Below are 17,256 nucleotides of genomic sequence, written 5' to 3'. Positions count from 1 at the left end.
GTCCGAGCTTGCGTCACTGACTGCTAACACGTTCCTGCGACGCGCTTCCATCTTTCGCGAATTACGTGTCTAGGTCAAGCGCGCGTAATCGCTTATGCTAATTCGCGTCGGACTATCGCTCGATGCGTTCCTCGTTGTTACTTTCGATGGTAGAGTTGCACGTGTCGCGATCGTCGTTTGTCGTTTGTCGCTGACACATCAAGCTAAATACGCTAGTGACGAGAGTGAAACGAGAAATCGATACAACTGCTATTCCGATAGAGATTTATTCGCTATTTACAGAAATTACAGTGCATCCAACTAGTAACGACGATCTAGCAAGTAGTCGTCGTCCGATCGTACAAGTCGCCTTTTCGAGAACTATTATCGAAATCTATTTACAGGTGAATGATACGCGCGATCGAAATGCTGCAAACGATTGCGTTTCGCGTTCGTCGATCGTCGCGCGAACCCTCGACCATACGTTAGCCTGTTCAATTTTCTACCGTTCTAAATTACGAGCTCGCTCGACCATCGACAAACGCGTAAGTACATACCTACTTGCTTGGTCGATGTTCGAATCGCGCGTTCCATCTAAAGCGCGCTATACACCTAGAGAATACTCAGACAATCGCGTAATACCAATAGCGATTCGTTGCCCCCTTTGTTGGAAAATTACATGATATAGACGTAACGCGTGGAGGTAATGTTGGTCGCGTGCGAGCGATACGGGTTACTTGTACACACGGAGCACTTGGGTTCTCGTAATTGTCACTTTTCTCAATCCACGCGGAGACTATAGATATAATTTCAGAGTACGATGATATCACGTCCACGGTAAGGATCGACGATGAAATTCCTGAGGCTGTTGTTTGCTAATCCCAGTAAATATTTGAAGAAGAAAATGTTTACAGCAACCGTAAGACTGGTTCTCCATATACATATGTACTATGCTGTTGGTCGATTGCTCAGAGTCCAAGATTCTCGTTAAAATAATTCTATAGACGGAATGAAATTCTTATTGTGTAAAACTATGATGGAATTGACCGAAACACGCAACGTTATCCGAGTGTCCTCTATACCGTAGGCGAAATAAAATTAATTGGTCGTTCGAGGATGCTAAGAGGGTACTTACTCGTAGCCATAATACCGTTCGGCGGTAGTTGTTATAATTGGTAGTCGGGACAACGGGGTGTTTGCGCGACCAGTTAATTTAGTCGCGACTACGTACGACGCATACGCGTATCGTACATTGTATATGTATAGAAAATGTTTTGAGAATGAATTTGGATAAATTCAGCATACGCAGCTCCCTACACCGAGGCAGGCGTACGAAGTTTGCTCGATCTTTGAGCTCGTGGTGGCACTGTCCAGCAACGTTGGCTGCGAAAGCGCCGGAGTTGCTGGTAATTGCGTTCTCTGCATGCCTTCGTAGAAAATCGATGACGCCTCTCGGTCCCTGCTGGTATTATCAGTTTCCTGGCCGTACGGGATCCTCGGTAATTCGAGACTTCTCGAATCGGTTGGGCCATCGTGTGACGACAAGCGGCCGTAGTTTAGGAAGGTCTCTGCGTAACTCGATGGCGGATGGTGATGATGATTTCCGTTGTACTCGTGCGAGTAGTGAGGATGATATCTGTTCGGCGGTGTCTTGAAGCCCTCGTTACCACCGAGGTACTGGTGCAGATGGTGCAAGCTGGACGATCCGTACACTGTCGCGTCGAGAAATTTATCAGTTCCATTTTCGAATACGTATTTTCCTACGTAGTACTCGAATCTACCATCTACATATGTATATTTCTCAAGAGAAAGATTATTTCGGCCAAAGAGGCAAACGACGACAGATCGGGATTGTTCTTTCTACGATAAAAGAGACACGACTTTTGCTGCTCGGTTATGAAATTTATCAAGACTGACCTGCTGCACTGTTCGAGTACATAGCAAGAACCGCGTCCCCGTATCCAGTAGCGGGATGTTCCCTCAAGTCGGAGACATCGTTCGTAGTGGAGATTTTCCCGGATATCGACTGACTTCGAACCCCGTTCCGTGCTTCGCCGGGAAGATTCGATGACCCTCCGGTGCCGTACGCCATATTGAACAGCGCTTCCGGGTCGCACACAAATTTGTAGACGTATCTTTCGCCCGCCACCTTTTGCATTATTCCTTTCTCGTAATAATACCTTAACGATCTACTCAGTTTGTCGTAATTCATCGCCGGCCGATTTTTTTGAACGCCCCACCTGCGAGCCACCTGAACAAGCCGATAAACAGACCATTTTACCAACCAGTTGCTTAACGTTTACCTCGACGGACCGCGATACCACGGAACACACATATTGCCATCGAGACCACCGAAAACAATAAAGAAAAATTGAGTTTGGTAGCGTCCGGAGTTTCTTCGAAACGACAAACAATGTACAAAATAATATAGAAGAAGCCGTTGATAAATGTGAAAAATATGCAGAGATATATGCTGGTTGGCTTTGCCAAAGCTGTAAAATAAAACTGATGGATTTTTGTAAGAACGTCATTTTCTCCGACAATAGCGAGTCGAACGTTTCTGGCTCCGACGGTTAAAAAAGGTTTGCTTGGAACAAACGTAATTGTATCGATCCGGGGAAAGAGAATATTCGCGCAAAGATGGAACACGGTAACCAAGGGCATCTAAGATCGGTAAAAAGTATAACCAAGTATCCAAGTTTCGATAAAATCCTCGTTAGGAAGCGTCGTTGGTTTTCGATCGGTTAAGAAACGATTTTCTGGGGGTTCGTTTATACCTCTTCCGGTTCGATCAATTTAAACTCCATGCCACGACCGGTCCAGGCAATGCAAGGTGCGTTCGCAGGATCGTCCAGCAAGGTTACCAAGAACTGCCATAACTGTAGGGACCCGCGACGTTGCTGTTGATAGCCAACGGTTATCTCGGTCCAGGGCGAAGGTCCGGTCGCCGAGGACGGCCTCTTGCCGGCATAATCTGCGTTCCAAGATGTCGGAGAGCCTTTCTTCTGGTAACAATTGCTCTGCCTCTCCCATGACGAATTTCTCGCGTCCAATTGAACGCCTAGTTCGGTCCACGTGGGTGTAGCGCTTCTTTTTCCGTATACTTCCGAACTGCTCCAGGTCTCCTGCCGAGAAAAGAAAGCGTCCCCGCTCGATGCTGAAACCGTCGATTGCCACTGAGACGTTGCGGAAGACGTGCTGGCTGGTCGACTGGGTGACGGCGAACCTCTGCCGTTTCTTGTTCCGCTTCCGTATTGCTGCTGTTGTTGTTGTTGTTGTTGTTGTTGTTGTTGTTGTTGCTGTTGCTGTTGCTGTTGCTGCTGCTGCTGTTGTTGGTAAACCAAGTTGTTGTCTGTGGTAAATAAAGGCTGGTTTAGAAAAGAGTTGCGAACGGAGGCGCGTCGGGGCTCGCGAGAGAAGGATAAGAGATCGATGAGCAAGACGAGCAGGATCGCGACGCGACGCGACGCGACGCGACGCACGAAAGGTGAAAAAGGAGGAAAGGCCTGCCGCCCCGTATTAGCGATTGCACTCACGCGCGGTTGCCGGTGAAGTGCTCGTCACAGAAATATCGGCAGGAAATTGGTTGATATTCAAAGCCCACGGGGTTGCCGGCCCGGCGAAGCTCGCGGATGGCGGCGGCAGCGCCTGAAATACCGCGGAGAGCTCGCGCGATATGTATATTAATCGGGTGGTCTCCTCTCGGGGTGCGGCAACATCCCACCGATGCCGTGGTCCCTCGAGCCGAAAAAGCTATTCTCGAACCGTAATCCGGTTACGTTCCAAGTCGTGTACGGGGAATATTGAAAAATTGAGAACCCTGTTCCGATATCGAGCCGGAAGGCGACGTTGCGTGCCACGATGCGTCCACTCGATTTTGTTCGCCGATTAAAATGTTGCTGATCGTAGCGTTTAGACGAACACGATGCCGACCGATTTTAACCAACGAGAGAACGAGTTCCGACTCGGCTAAACTTAGCAGGTAATTATACGAGCGGGAAAAAAATAATTTAAATAGTAATCGTGCATTCGGTATCGTTAAAAAAATAGAAAAAATAGAAATAAAAGAAAGAGGGAGAATCGCAAAAAAAGATCGGCCTATCTTTGTCAGAGCCGTTGGTCCAGCGACGCGATTCGGTTCGCAGACCGCGCTCGCCGTTTTTCTTGCGCTTTTTATGCACGCGGCGGCATTAATAGGAAATAACAGCTATCGGAAGAAAATCAACAGGAAGGGTTACCGAGGTTAATCGTGTCGGCAAGTTAGCTTTAGCTTCCTGGTTGGCAAACGTTGGTCGGATCACGATCGCGTACACGAGACAGACAGACAGAGACCTGGAGGAGGAGGAGGAGGAGGAGGAGGAGGAGGAGGAAGAGGAGGAGGAGGCGGAGAGGGTTAAAATCTGCGGGCCAATCTGGCACTCTGTTCGAAGAGGGGCGAAAGGGGTCGACCTCAACGTGCAAGCGAGGCCAGACCCGGCTTTGCGGGTAGTTTTAGATTAAAATTAATCGCGAGCTGATGAAACCGGTGGCGATGTACCGAGCAGGAAAAGGGTTCAAGCCGGGACTGGTCAGGGGCGGTGCGCAGAAGGGTTGCACGGAAAAGAGGACGACCTCCACTCCTCGTCCACTCTCAGACGAGAAGCTTCCTTCTTTCCTCGTCCTCTCTCCCTCTTCTCCTCCCTCTCCACCCTTCCCTCTCCCGATCTCTCTCTCGCTCTGTGTGTGTGTGTGTGTGTGTGTGTGCGTGTCTGTTTTCTCCACCCCCAGACCACCACTCTATCTATCTGCCTGATCCCGAAATTCCGGAGTAGAGCTAGTTAGTTAATAATGCAAGGTCCATTTTCCACCCACCTGACGCGTCGAAATGCTCTTCTTTTGTTTCTGCGAATTTACATAGAAACGTACGAGCGTTCTGCACCGAAACCATAACGTACAGTTAATCGTCAACGATAATACGACGTCTTTATCGTGTACGTCAAGAACGAGACATACACACACACACACACACAGAGTCGTACGAGGAAACTGTACTGTAAAAACTCGAAATACAAATACGTATGTTTGACGATACGATAAACGGAAAAGGTGATAAATGGTAAAAGAATTGGTCGTAGCGATACTCGTACCTTTTACGGATTACCAAATAATACGAACAGGTGATATAAATTTTTTCCTAAAGTTCGAATTAAAGACGAGTTGACCGTACAAGTTGTTTGAGAGACGCGGCAACTTGTTCGCGTGTTGGAATTTCCATGCAAACGCGACGACCGCCATAACTAGCCGACGAGGACCGCTCGTAATCCTCCTCGTGCTCGAATTAATTAGCGGGCTGGCGACCAATCTCTAGCCATTAACAGGTTATTACTATTCCAACCGATATATTGGTCGACGATTTAACAGCAGACCAGCGGAACGCGGGTAGTCGCGTGCGATCGTGTGCTACCTATCTACGGTACGTGTACACATACCTCGTTCGTTTCGTTAAAACTTTACGTTTGCTATCTATCGTTGAAAGATTGGTAGAAAATGGGATTCGATCCGATAGAGAGGATGAGTTTAGCGAGTGTGTATCGCGAGGAAATCCACGGTGCCATATGCCGGTAGAGAGATATCGATAACAACGATAGCTACGATCCTATTATTAACCTGAACTGTGCGTAAATAATTAAAACGACTTAATGGGTAGGGAGGAATTACGGCAAGAGAAGTAGAAGCATAATTCCCGAGTGACTTGGAAAGTAAATAGCGTATAGCGGCGCGGCGCGGAGCACGGTGTCGAGCAGACAGCGAATATAGCAACCGAGTTCCTAAAGGATTCGTCGTTCGTTCGGTATATGTGCGCGAATAAAGGGAAGACTAATCGGTCCGGATTACCAAGCATGAGCTTGCAAACCCTTCGCTGACTCGAGCCTTTTATGGTTGAATCGTGCTACGCGACGTCTACCTTAAACCGACCAATTCTATTAGGTAATGGCCCGATAATCCGTAAAAAGTCAAACGCTGCGTAGCAGATTTACCGGATCGATCGATAATTAAATGCGAGGACGTTTCGATCGAATCGTTAATAAATAGTGGGGCTAGAATGGCTCGGGAACGTCGACTATCCAGCAATATTTCCTCGTTCGAGAGAAAGCTCGCCGACTTGCAGTCTTCCCAAGGAGAGAATTCTATGCTCTTTCGTTCGTTTGGTAGCTTTTTCAGAATCCTACCAGCCGTTCTCCGTACCTTCCCGGTTGAAAGCATTCTTACATTATTCACTTACGCGTACTTAGTCGCGCGTAAGCGAGTCCATTACATCGGTCGCGAACCTTGCTACCGAATTGTGGAATTTTCTTCTTACTCGGTCTCTCTTGGCTCCCGTTGCTTCCAAGCAAATCGCGGTACGACTAGGAACGATAATGGAACAACAACGACAACCGATGGTACAAGGTACGATGGATTTTGGGACACCAAACTGTAGCGCATTTTAAGAACAGAGACCGGAAGAAGAGCTCGAGACAGGGCTCGATTAATGGATGATACTACCCCATGCGCTTCAGTTATTTATGGGATCTATGGGGCGGCGGGCGGCGGGCGGCCACTGGCACGTGGATCCATTGTCGAGAGATTTGTCACGGTGTACGTGTAAGAAGAGGGAAGAAACGCCGAATCGGAAAGTTTGATTCCTCGTAACGGATCGACGGAGGACGTTAACGATAAAATTGATACAATTTATACGATTCGGTCTAGGTTACTACCAATCGATGAACTATTAAATAGTATCTCTTACTGGTTCGGTTGTCCTGAGACATCGACGACGCGGGTACGCTAGTTACGGGAATCGGTTCCCCGTATCCTCTGTCCGTCGGTTCTTCCTTCACGGTGATGCTCTTCGTGGTGTCGTTCGTTCGGGAATTCAGTTTGTTGTTTCTGCGCAAAATACCCGTAAACGACACGGACGATAACGATTATTGTTTAAAAAGACCAACGATAGACTGAAAATCAATCAAAGTTTCAAAATGCAAAGTTTCGTCTCGCTTACCCGAAGCAGATCGTACGACTGTCCGGATCAAGATCGAGGAAGGTGGTGCCTTGACCGTGCGAATGACCAACCGATGCTTGATACTGCCTGTAATCGGTGTCGTTGATTCTCCTACAGTTTCCAGATTCCTGTTTTACGCTGGCATCTAAGGAAACAGATCGAGTTCCGTTTTCTATTGTTTACAAGGAAAGGAAGAAAGGACGGGACACACTCGGCTGGTATCTTTTCCTAACGCGGAAAACTATCGATGTTGTTAACGATCGAGAGGACTGACCCCCCAGAGCGTACGATCGAGGATCGGAAGGTTTCTTCGAGAGAAGATGACTCTCGATCGCGTCTGGCGCGTGTCTAAGCGGAAGGAAAGAGCGACGCGAGGCTACTCGGGGCTAAGCGCATCGTTGCAACGGCACGTGGGGGATGAGTTCGGTTCTAATGGGACCGTCGACGAGCGAGCCGAGGGTGCGCCCCCGATAAATCAAACAGACTTTGGCCGTGGGAAGCATAAGTCAGAGGCCTCGAGCAATCATTCTATTTACAAACATCGGAAGTTTGCTTGCTACGGGAGAAGCATCGCGCGACCATCGCGCGACCATCGTGCCGATTCGATTACACCGTAACAAACCTACGGATTCGTACCGCTTTTAATTTTATCTCCCAAAGAGACCGCCGAGATACATAGGTACTCGGCTACTTTCAACGATTTTCCTTCTCGATCGCGGACACCGTGTTTCTCGTTCACGATACGGACCAACGTTTTCTAACCGCGACCAGAGAAAAATCAAAAGAAATAAATTCGGTATCGTACGATTCCCAGTCTTTTTCCCCCTACCGTTACACCGATATACCGAACGTAACAACATCCGGCAAACAATGCCTCGAATAAACGTTTATTGGTAAACGTTGGTCCGCCGCCGCCGCCGCCGCCGCCGCCGCCGCCGATGAACGTGTTTACCTCGGACAGGGCACGTTCCGAATGTTTACGCGTTACGCGGCCAAACCAGACGATTGCGAGCACCACTCCGAATAAAATTAACCGATCAACGAGCAAATTTTACTTCGAACCGCGATAATCTACATGGAACGTTCGATGATCCGTAATTACACGTCGATTCGCAATCCGAACATTAATGGAGCTTTTCTATTCAGGATTTTTCAGCCAAACTCTGTTTCTACGTTCGATCGATAAAGACAGACCGAAATGGAACATGCCGATACAATGTATACCTTCGAATGCTCGATTACAATATTAGATTATGTGAAAGTAAACAGTCTCGTAGGTGTCTTGTAATTTTCTCCACCGCGGGAATATTTTATTTTACATTTCCGAATAATTTTCCAACCGGGATCGCATTATTATTACCAACAGAAAATTTCTTTATCGAACCAACGCATGTACGACGAGAGAAAGATGCGTGTGTAAGTGAGCATATAGACATTATCCGTCGTACCCTCTGGCCGTTTACCCCCATCTCTATTCCAGGAGTATCGAAATATTTGCCAGTTTCGCCATACAGTGCCGGACGGATTTACAAAATCTTGGAGAATCTCGTGAAAACCAACATTACTGGCGCGATATCGAGCTCCGTTGCTCTATGAAGGAGCGACGCGACTTGTATCGGTAAAGCGGTAAGGCGGTAAGGCGGTAAGGCGAGTCGAGAGACGATAATCAACCGAGGTTCGACGAAGGGGATAGGAAAAAAAGCCTTCGGACTTAATATAAAGTGCTTCCCCGTGTAACGTGATATTGCCGCTTTAAAAACACCAGCCCCGGGCAGTTTATTACCTTTTTTAATAAAGTCTCGATATTGCTCTCGCCAATCGGAACGAAATTTCATTGTCGGACGAGCGAAGCAAAAAGACCGCTTTCCAATATGTTTCGTTGTTTTTACCCCTGTTCGACGAGCCCGTATTTCTACAAGTAAACGCGTTATCGGAGATTCGAAGCTAACAATAAGATGCAACACGGTCCCCGAATGAAAATCCCGGAATTCCTCGTCGCGCAGATTCTAGTCAACTTCTTTCCACCTTGGGATTAAATTGCATGCACGATACATTTCCGTGCAACGGAACGTTCTCCTATTCCTATGTTGATTGACTTCCGTGTGCGCCTCTACTCGATTTTATCGGAACGTGGCAATTAGGAATCTCGAGATGTTGCGTACGAGCACGACCAATCTATCTACCTACATATCTACACACACACACACACATATATACATATGTGTGAAATTTGTCAACTAACTTGACATCCGATGAAACTCCGGCACGTATTGCTCGCTGTCCTCTGTCTCGCAACTGCTACCTGTAACCAAAATGCAATCTTATCTACCTTTGCTAGCTAGCCTGGCAAAGTAAACGTCATCATCGAGGCGTAGGAGGTCGTCGTATACAAAATTACAATTAACGGACGAGGTAAAGTTCCGAGGAAAGAGCGTCCGACGCAAACATTCGATCGCGCCGTTGGAAACTTTGTTAATCGTGTACGAACAATTTCGAATAAAAGAAAACGGTTTTGTACGAATAATCGGTATCGGTGACGAATAAACTTCTATCCGGATAAAACTTTTGTTAGCACAACTCGGAACTAAGATGATATTGTTTCATCAATTTCTCTCAGCGACGCGTCTCGTCTCCGATGTGGAATTAATTTACCAAAAAGTAGTAACAAGTAGTCTGAGAAAACCTTTTATGCGTAGTAACATTTAAAAACAGTATTTAAAATAAACCTGTTCCGTACGTTACATATTTGTGTAAATAATTCATAACAAAGCCGCATTAAACAAGTCTGATTATTATAATAACAGAATATGCGGATAAACCTCACGATACAGCACACAAATACCACTTACCTACGATATTTCACATACACACACACGCATTGCAAATACTCGCGTGCGTACGAAACGTAGTACATACGTACATATGTACATATTGTTTTCTCGTTTACGTTACAAACGAATATCACATTCGAGTTACGAAGAAAGTTTTATCCAAATAAATGTTTTTCTTTAACTTACGAGTAAACGTTTGTTCGAACAAAGTATTATTCGTTGTTTGTTATACGGATAAAAATCTGCACGACTCTGAAACTAATAAATAACGATTATCTACGGTCCCGTACCCCCCACCGGGCTGGCTATGAATTTTTCAAAGGCTCGTCCTTCTATACCCCCTCGTTATCTTTATTAGTACAATGCATTTATCGTGCATTACATCACGGTTCGTAAAACTAATTAAAATTAATGTTCCGAGAGGTAGACCGACGACCACGCTGTAACTAATCATCTTCGAGGAAGATTTACCAACAGTTCGGTACTAGCTTTACGACTCGATCGATGTTTCCTTCGAATTTTTCGAGAAACGATATTTAAGCGTGTGTTGCGATTAATTGTTAATCGATCGATAAATTAGGCGTTTTAAATCATAGAACGCGTCGCGTCGTTGGTCTTTCTTATCCACGCGTAGATCGACAATTTTAACGAGGAAAAAATAATCCAGCGCTTTACTATCTTTACGACTTTTGATAAGATCGATATGATAAAACGGGAATAAAATGAAGTGGAAGAAAAAAAAAAAACCGCCCGAACAGGGACTCGAACCCTGGACCCTCAGATTAAAAGTCTGATGCTCTACCGACTGAGCTATCCGGGCAACTATTAAATTCGCTCTCGAAATCTATTTAATAATTCTACATCTACGATTTATTCTTTCGTTAAACGTTACTCACCGTCTTGAAGCCAAGGCTCCTGTCTGAATTCCTGGCCGGAGTATATTCCGCTCTCTGAAATCAAATTCACGTTCGTTTGTACGTTCACGTATATTTCACATACGTCCTTCCTAGAAAATACGTACAAATATCGACCACTGTATCGCTTTATATCCCAGGAATGGTTTATCCGAATAACTATAATAAAAGGTGGACAAATTTTTCGGCGAAATTAAAAAATTTCAAATCGATATAGAAAAATTATTTTCGTTTGCGGGGGTAAATTACAATCATTTTTGGTGAATTAGACATACCCACAAAATCCTACGCATTTTCAAGAAATAAATTCTTTACCGCAAATCCAATGTGTGGCCAGAGATTTAGAGGCAGAACTCTAAACGTTAATAACTTTTCAACGAAGCCTGAATCAACGAATTGGTATTCTTGGTTTTCGTCTTATTTTTCTCTCCAGAATCTCCGATGAAAATTTTTCCCAGGGATGACCGAACACCTTGTACAACCGACGCGGAATTCGTCGCAAGAGTCCTGTTACCAAAAGGCTAGCTGCCTTCGTTACTCCGTGGTCGGATCCTTGGGGATCCGTCGCATCGGGTCGTTTGTCCGACTGGACCCATGCAAACCTATCGTCACTCAAACACGCACAAGATATCAAGAGAACGAACGAGAGTATTTCGCATATGGCTATGCTTAGTCCCTCTGGCCAACTATAAAACTATAACACGCTAAAAATATGTTTACGCTAACGTATCGATTGCAACGAACGCATCGATTATCTAACAGAAATACGTTGACGCGATGCCCCACTGATATACATATAATAAGATTCGAGAATTCGGGGTAACTAAGAAATAACAATGGGAAAAAGAACCCCTTCGAACTTGATACGCGTAAGAACGCGATAGAAATATCTGGGCTGCATGGGGGGTCCGTTTAATGGGCCACTAGGATTCGCCACGGGTAGCCACTTGTCTATAACCACGTTTTCTTCTCGGTTACAATCCTGCCTGACGAATCGACGATTCGATTTTCTTCGCCTCGTGGATGATAATGGTTTCATCGTCGAAGGCTACTCCGTGGTCGGCTAAACACGCTAGCTTCTCTATCACGTGTGAAATTGTAAAGGGCACATTGAAATATTATTAAAAATCTAAGCTACGTCTTTTCCTCCGCGAGGAAATGGTAGTTGTACGCGATGAAAAGAACGTTCAAGGATCAAAAGTAAGAAAAGAAAAAAGAAAGAAACAAGTTGGAAGCGCGTCGACGTTTCGATATTTCTTCAGGGTGAATCGTCACCGAAAAGTGGATGGTGAGGACGGTGGTAGGGGGTAACACGATTACGACTGAGAAATTGCACCATTATAGGCATTGATTGAGTTAGGTGGAGGCGGTCCATCCTGACTGGCGGTTCACAGCACGGCATGCCAATGTTAGATATAAAGTGTCAATCACTGTGCCCAGACGCCGGTAGGGTGGTTACGAATCCTATGGGGGTACACAGCCGGCATCGACTACCCCATGGGGCTCTTTGCGCCGATAATACCTTGCTTATTGAATTCATCCTGAGGCTTCTCGCCGTGCCTGCCGTCGGATTTCTGGGTCAAGGTTAAGTAGAACTGCCGATACCGATCGGACAAGTCGACCAACAGACCGCATCGAATTCCTTCGTTCGCGTGCCTGTTTATGCTCGAATACTCTACAGAGTCGAATTGCTCTTCTCTGAGCAAGTTTAAGAGCGTACGAAACGTCTGGCAAAGGTAGGTTTTCGATAAGCGTCAACGAGTCAACGACACGTTTAAAACTTTCAGATCGTTTTGCGCGGTCTCGAAACGTAATTGCACCCACGACCCGTAGAAAATAATATCGTTCTTGATGCGACTATATAAAGATATTGACTCGCCTGGCTGGCTGCCTGCCAGTGACAGGCTCACTTCAGGGGGTTGGTTTCTCTTCGCTGCCGTAGTACGTACACAGTTCGCGTACATTCAGCACGTGCTTCAAGACGTGCTGCGGTGGCTTGGTTTCTCTTTCTCTCTCTCCTTCACCCTTATACTCTTCTCTCTCTCACACGCGCACACACACACACACACACACACTGTGTAGTTTGTATAGAATCGACGCGTGTACGCGTTTAGAAGGAAGACGCAGAGTTCGTGTGACGGCAGAGAGCCGATGTTTCCAAGCAACATCGTATCAAAGAGCTTGAAAATCGCGATCGCGGGTAGACGGGTGGTCTAAACGGACCGGGCCCACCCTTCGCGTCGCGCAACTTTCTCTTGGATGTCGATTGTTGCGAGAGAACTGGTCGGACAAGCCGTAACTTAAAACTGATAAGAAAGATCGGAGAATTCGGGACTCGCGTCTGGGTTACTCACCGGATTGTAGCTTCTCCTCGCTGCTAGTCTGCTGAGCCACCGAATAATTAACAGGACAATATCCTGAAGCGACCGTTTGAAGCGGCTCGTTCAGCCTGTTGAACTCTTCGCTGGGCTGAAAAGACACGTAGATAGCCTCGTTAACGAACACTGGAAATATACATATGTATGTAGATAGAATTTCAAAGATGATATCGTTCCAAGAACTTTAAACGTTCCATCTGTTTCGTTTGGCAAAAGAAGGAGATTGAAGGAAGAGAATCGCAAGGCAGAGAGGAGAAAGGTGTTGGTGAAAGGAGTAGGTAGCTAGCGAGGAACAAGATTTAAAACGAAAGCAGCCAACACCGCGTCACAATGAGAAAGAAAGGGATAGAGTGTAGAGGACCGCGCGAGAGAGGAGGCAAGGAGGACATCCGGTGAACGATTGGATGGTTTCCTCCTTGCGGAGCAATCTAGTGGTAAAGTCGGTTACCGGTTTTGGAAATTCCAATAACGCCGTGTCGTCGCGCCGCGCCGCGCCGCGCCGCGCCGAGCCGAGCCGTCTGCTTTTCCTTTAGCAAGTTTCGCTGCGGTCTGTGCCGGCGATCGCTCCTACTTCAAAAACCATACCGCCATACCGATAATCAATTTATTTAAACAACAAAATTTATAAACGATGCTCGTTTAAAATCCTTTTAACCGTTTTATCGGTTTATCGCCATCAGCTCGGCGTTTCTTTTTTTTTTTTCTTTTTTATTTAATTCGCCAGGATATTATCGTTTACGAAGACGCGATCGACTTCCTTTTCCACAGCTTCGCGGCTGCTGGCTCGGCCGGTCCGCTCTCACGTTCCTTGCTTCGTCCCCAGATTCTCCTCTGATTGCAATTAATAGTCATTTATAATTAGTCCCTGGGATGGCTCGGCACTCGTAATCCACAGGCTGTGCCCTCTAATATGAATTTTAATTACATTCTCCGATATTACGTTCGATCTTTAATCACGGGAACGCGATACGAGAAGGTATTTGCTGCCGCGACGCCGTTAAATAACGGATCGAAAACGTATCTCGTGTCGTTTATTCGAAAATTACTTGCACGATTCTAACCGCAATAAAACATTTTCGTACCGGTCGTGGAGTATCAGTGTGCGTGGAGTAGTATGTAAGAAATGTACCAAGTAAAGCTTGTTCAGCTTGGACTCTGAAAACTGTAGTCGGTGATAAATATTTCTAGAAATAATGAATTTATGATTGAAATAGGTTCGTTGACTCTCGCTGGTACGATTTCGATGAAATCGTTTGTTAAGAGCGAGTCCCTCGATCGTGATGTAGTTAATCGTGCGCGTTCGCGAACCAACGACTCGTAAGGAAAACGTGCAAACATGGTCGCGTGCCGTTTAACTTTCTCTCTCGGGGTCCCGTGACTTTTCCTATCGAGAATGCGTTTCCATATAAAAGACGCGCACTGTGAGTAAGTGGATCGTTGAGGGTACGCGTGTCATGTACGAACAAACGAACGAGTACGTTTTTCTACCTAGTGAAAACGAGATACCCAGGGAACCGACCCGGGGGGAGGAACGCCCCATCGTTTCTGATGATGCTACGAGGGGTCGGTCGTCGGCCCAATTCCCCTCGTACACCACCCTCGTAATTGCGCACTTTGGTTCGGTTTATAATAAAGTCATCGAGCAGACAACACGTTCCAAAGAGAATCCCTTTTCCGACGGTGAATCTCGTCGCGATCGGGAATAAATATTTTAATCTCAAAGTACGGACGCGCGTTTTAGGGAGCGAGAAACAACGCGATCGTTCGATCTCGACAGCGACTGGTCTCGTCCAATTTGATCAATTAGAAGAGCCAGAAAGGCCAGACCTAAGCTAGGCCAGGCCAGGCCAGGCCAGGCCAGGCCAGGCCAGGCGACGCGATGCCGCTTCGAGAAGAAAGTCTGTCCCTTTTTTTCTCTTTCGGCCGATGGGTTGCACGGAGGGTGCGAAAACAATGAATTACTGTTCCGAGTCGTCGGAATACGAACGAACAATACCAGATGACAAGACGATGGTCCCGATCAGAGCGAATCTATCTGCTAATTGCTCTTGCTGGCTGCCATGCCGTCGCGTCGCCGTGTCGCAGTCGCCTCGCGACCCTTGATATCGCCGTAAAGAGACTTTTTTAGTCGACCAGAAATAAGAAAGAACCTCTTTCAACTAACCAATTACGAACGCGTCGGTTCCAGGTAAAAGGTAAAAGGTTCGAGTATTGTTGGCCAACAGAGGGAGGGAGCCCTAATCATGGGAAACTCGAGCGGCAACGTATGCTACTACCGATGGGGGACAGTAAATTAACCATCATCGGGGCCGGATCGTCCGTGAATATCGAATGATTGTTTCGAACGAGCAAACATAAATCTCGGAAGCGTTTCCGCGAACAGAATCGGTCGCATCGTATGTCGAGAAGGGGTGTCCGTCGGGCATCCGGACCGCACGGCTCCCTTATATCGCGTATCCCTACGTACGCGTACCAAGGTTTCCGCGGTCCTGGCACGAGTCACAAAGAGGGTGGCGACCGGTGGCGACCGGTGGCAACCGGTGGCAACCGGTGGCAACCGGTCCCGACAATTACGTGTTTAGAGGGCAGAAAAGGGGTGGGTGCATGGCACCCGTGGGACACGATCCACGATCCACGATCCATCGGAGCGTGGTGACGCGTGACGCGTGACGCGTGCCGCGTGCCGCAGCAATTCGACACTCGATCGGATCATCGCGCGACCAGTACATTATACATACGTTGCTTTGCTATCGGTATCCCCACGCATTCTACTCATTGTCAGTTTGCATTCTGATCGAGACTAAAGCGGACACGAGTACCACTCGAGTACCATCGCACCGCGCCACCCCGGCCAAACTCCTTTCTACGCAATCTATACAACTATGTATACCGTTTCATTTTACGAAACATCTAATACCAGCGACGCGATCTCCCGTCTTACATCCCGAGATTACAATTTTCATATTCCGATTCATAGCCCGACACCTTATCTTTCGATTTCGATTACATAATTTTTAGTATCGTTTCCTCTTTATATACCATAGCGTATCGTTCGATCGATCGATTACGAAATTTACTGGATTACGGTACGTCGAGCCTCACACCTATGTACATACCAAGCAAACAATTTTATCCAAACCGGTGGATACGGACCGGATTTAATCTTATGCCCGCGTATACGTACACCCGTACTACCAGCAACCCCACATAGATACATTTATCTATAATTCGTTTGAATGCACCAACAGCCACGAGACAACAAAATACAACGATAAAATATGAAATTTTTGTTCGACTTACCAGACTGGCCAAGTCTGTAACTGTCGCGGGCACCTCTTGATCCTGATTCATTCTCGTCAAATCTCCGACTCTCCTCCGCCGTTCCCTTGCCCCGAAAAGGTTCTTAATCGCGTATCACGGAAACGACACAGCTAACAATCCGAACGAAAACACATAGAGCTGTCGGTCGTGTTATCGAGGCCACGTTGTTGCACCGAAAAGATCAAAGATAGGACTGAGACGAGTGATTTGATCTCGGTGAACGGTGAAAAGACAGGTTGTATGGGTGTATGCATCGGGGGTTGTGTCTACGGTACGTCTACGCCCACAACGTGATATAGAATTCAGCCCTGCGCGGGCTATCCTGGCTAGGGGTTGCTTCCAACCCCTGCTTGGTAGGCGGAGCCTCGAAATCATTGGTGACCTTCTCTCGTCCTACGAAGCTTTCTGCTTCGAGAACACCTACGAAAACTCCTCTTCGGGATGGATTTCTCTGTTAATCTTGCGAATCGCTCTCCTGGCCCCTAGACGATAAGCCACCCCCGTTCCTGACCGGTGAATTGCATACGCAACCGATCCTATCCAACAAACCACCACGTTCCGATTTATTTTACAACAACGGATCACCCTTTCGAACCTACCGATTATTACACACACCACGATATTATCTACAGAAAATCTGTCTCTATGCAAATTTAAACATCTCGACCGTTATCCCCCTTTTTTTCTATGGCTTCGGTGGTGCCTATGCCTATGCCTATGCCTATGCCTATGCCTGCCGCCGAACCAACAAAATAATTGCTTTTATTTATTATCAAACGGCATAGCCCCCGTACACAACATAATTAAATCGC

General features: G+C 46.7%; 1 protein-coding gene and 1 non-coding gene across 2 annotated transcripts; both read right to left on the bottom strand.

Annotated features, from left to right (window-relative positions):
- Positions 1–390: 390 nt before the first annotated feature.
- On the bottom strand, positions 391–16,474 carry LOC122405311 (ETS translocation variant 1-like). Its single transcript, XM_043409960.1, has 10 exons — positions 16,424–16,474; positions 13,100–13,214; positions 10,728–10,781; positions 9,243–9,302; positions 7,001–7,145; positions 6,749–6,888; positions 3,301–3,331; positions 2,757–3,216; positions 1,897–2,230; positions 391–1,691 (listed from the first exon to the last, which is right to left on the bottom strand). Exons 1-10 carry the CDS (start codon positions 16,472–16,474, stop codon positions 1,276–1,278), a joined length of 1,806 nt encoding a protein of 601 aa, XP_043265895.1. The 3' UTR covers positions 391–1,275.
- Trnak-uuu lies at positions 10,579–10,651 on the bottom strand. Its single transcript has one exon. It is a non-coding gene; the product is annotated as a tRNA-Lys (tRNA).
- Positions 16,475–17,256: the final 782 nt, after the last annotated feature.

This window comes from Colletes gigas, unplaced genomic scaffold (assembly GCF_013123115.1).
Source record: "Colletes gigas isolate AHSC1104 unplaced genomic scaffold, ASM1312311v1 Colletes_gigas_Sc00004, whole genome shotgun sequence".
NCBI lineage: Eukaryota > Metazoa > Arthropoda > Insecta > Hymenoptera > Colletidae > Colletes > Colletes gigas.
This window is presented reverse-complemented; position numbering and strand designations above follow the sequence as displayed.

Excerpts from the sequence above, each read along its gene's own strand:
- LOC122405311 (XM_043409960.1), bottom strand. The coding sequence starts at position 16,474 with ATGAATCAGGATCAAGAGGTGCCCGCGACAGTTACAGACTTGGCCAGT. Across the intron at positions 7,146-9,242 it reads GGAGTTTCATCGGATGTCAA|ATGCCAGCGTAAAACAGGAA; the intron begins GTTAGTTGACAA and ends CTGTTTCCTTAG. Across the intron at positions 3,217-3,300 it reads GTTTACCAACAACAGCAGCA|AAACGGCAGAGGTTCGCCGT; the intron begins GCAGCAACAGCA and ends AAGCGGAACAAG.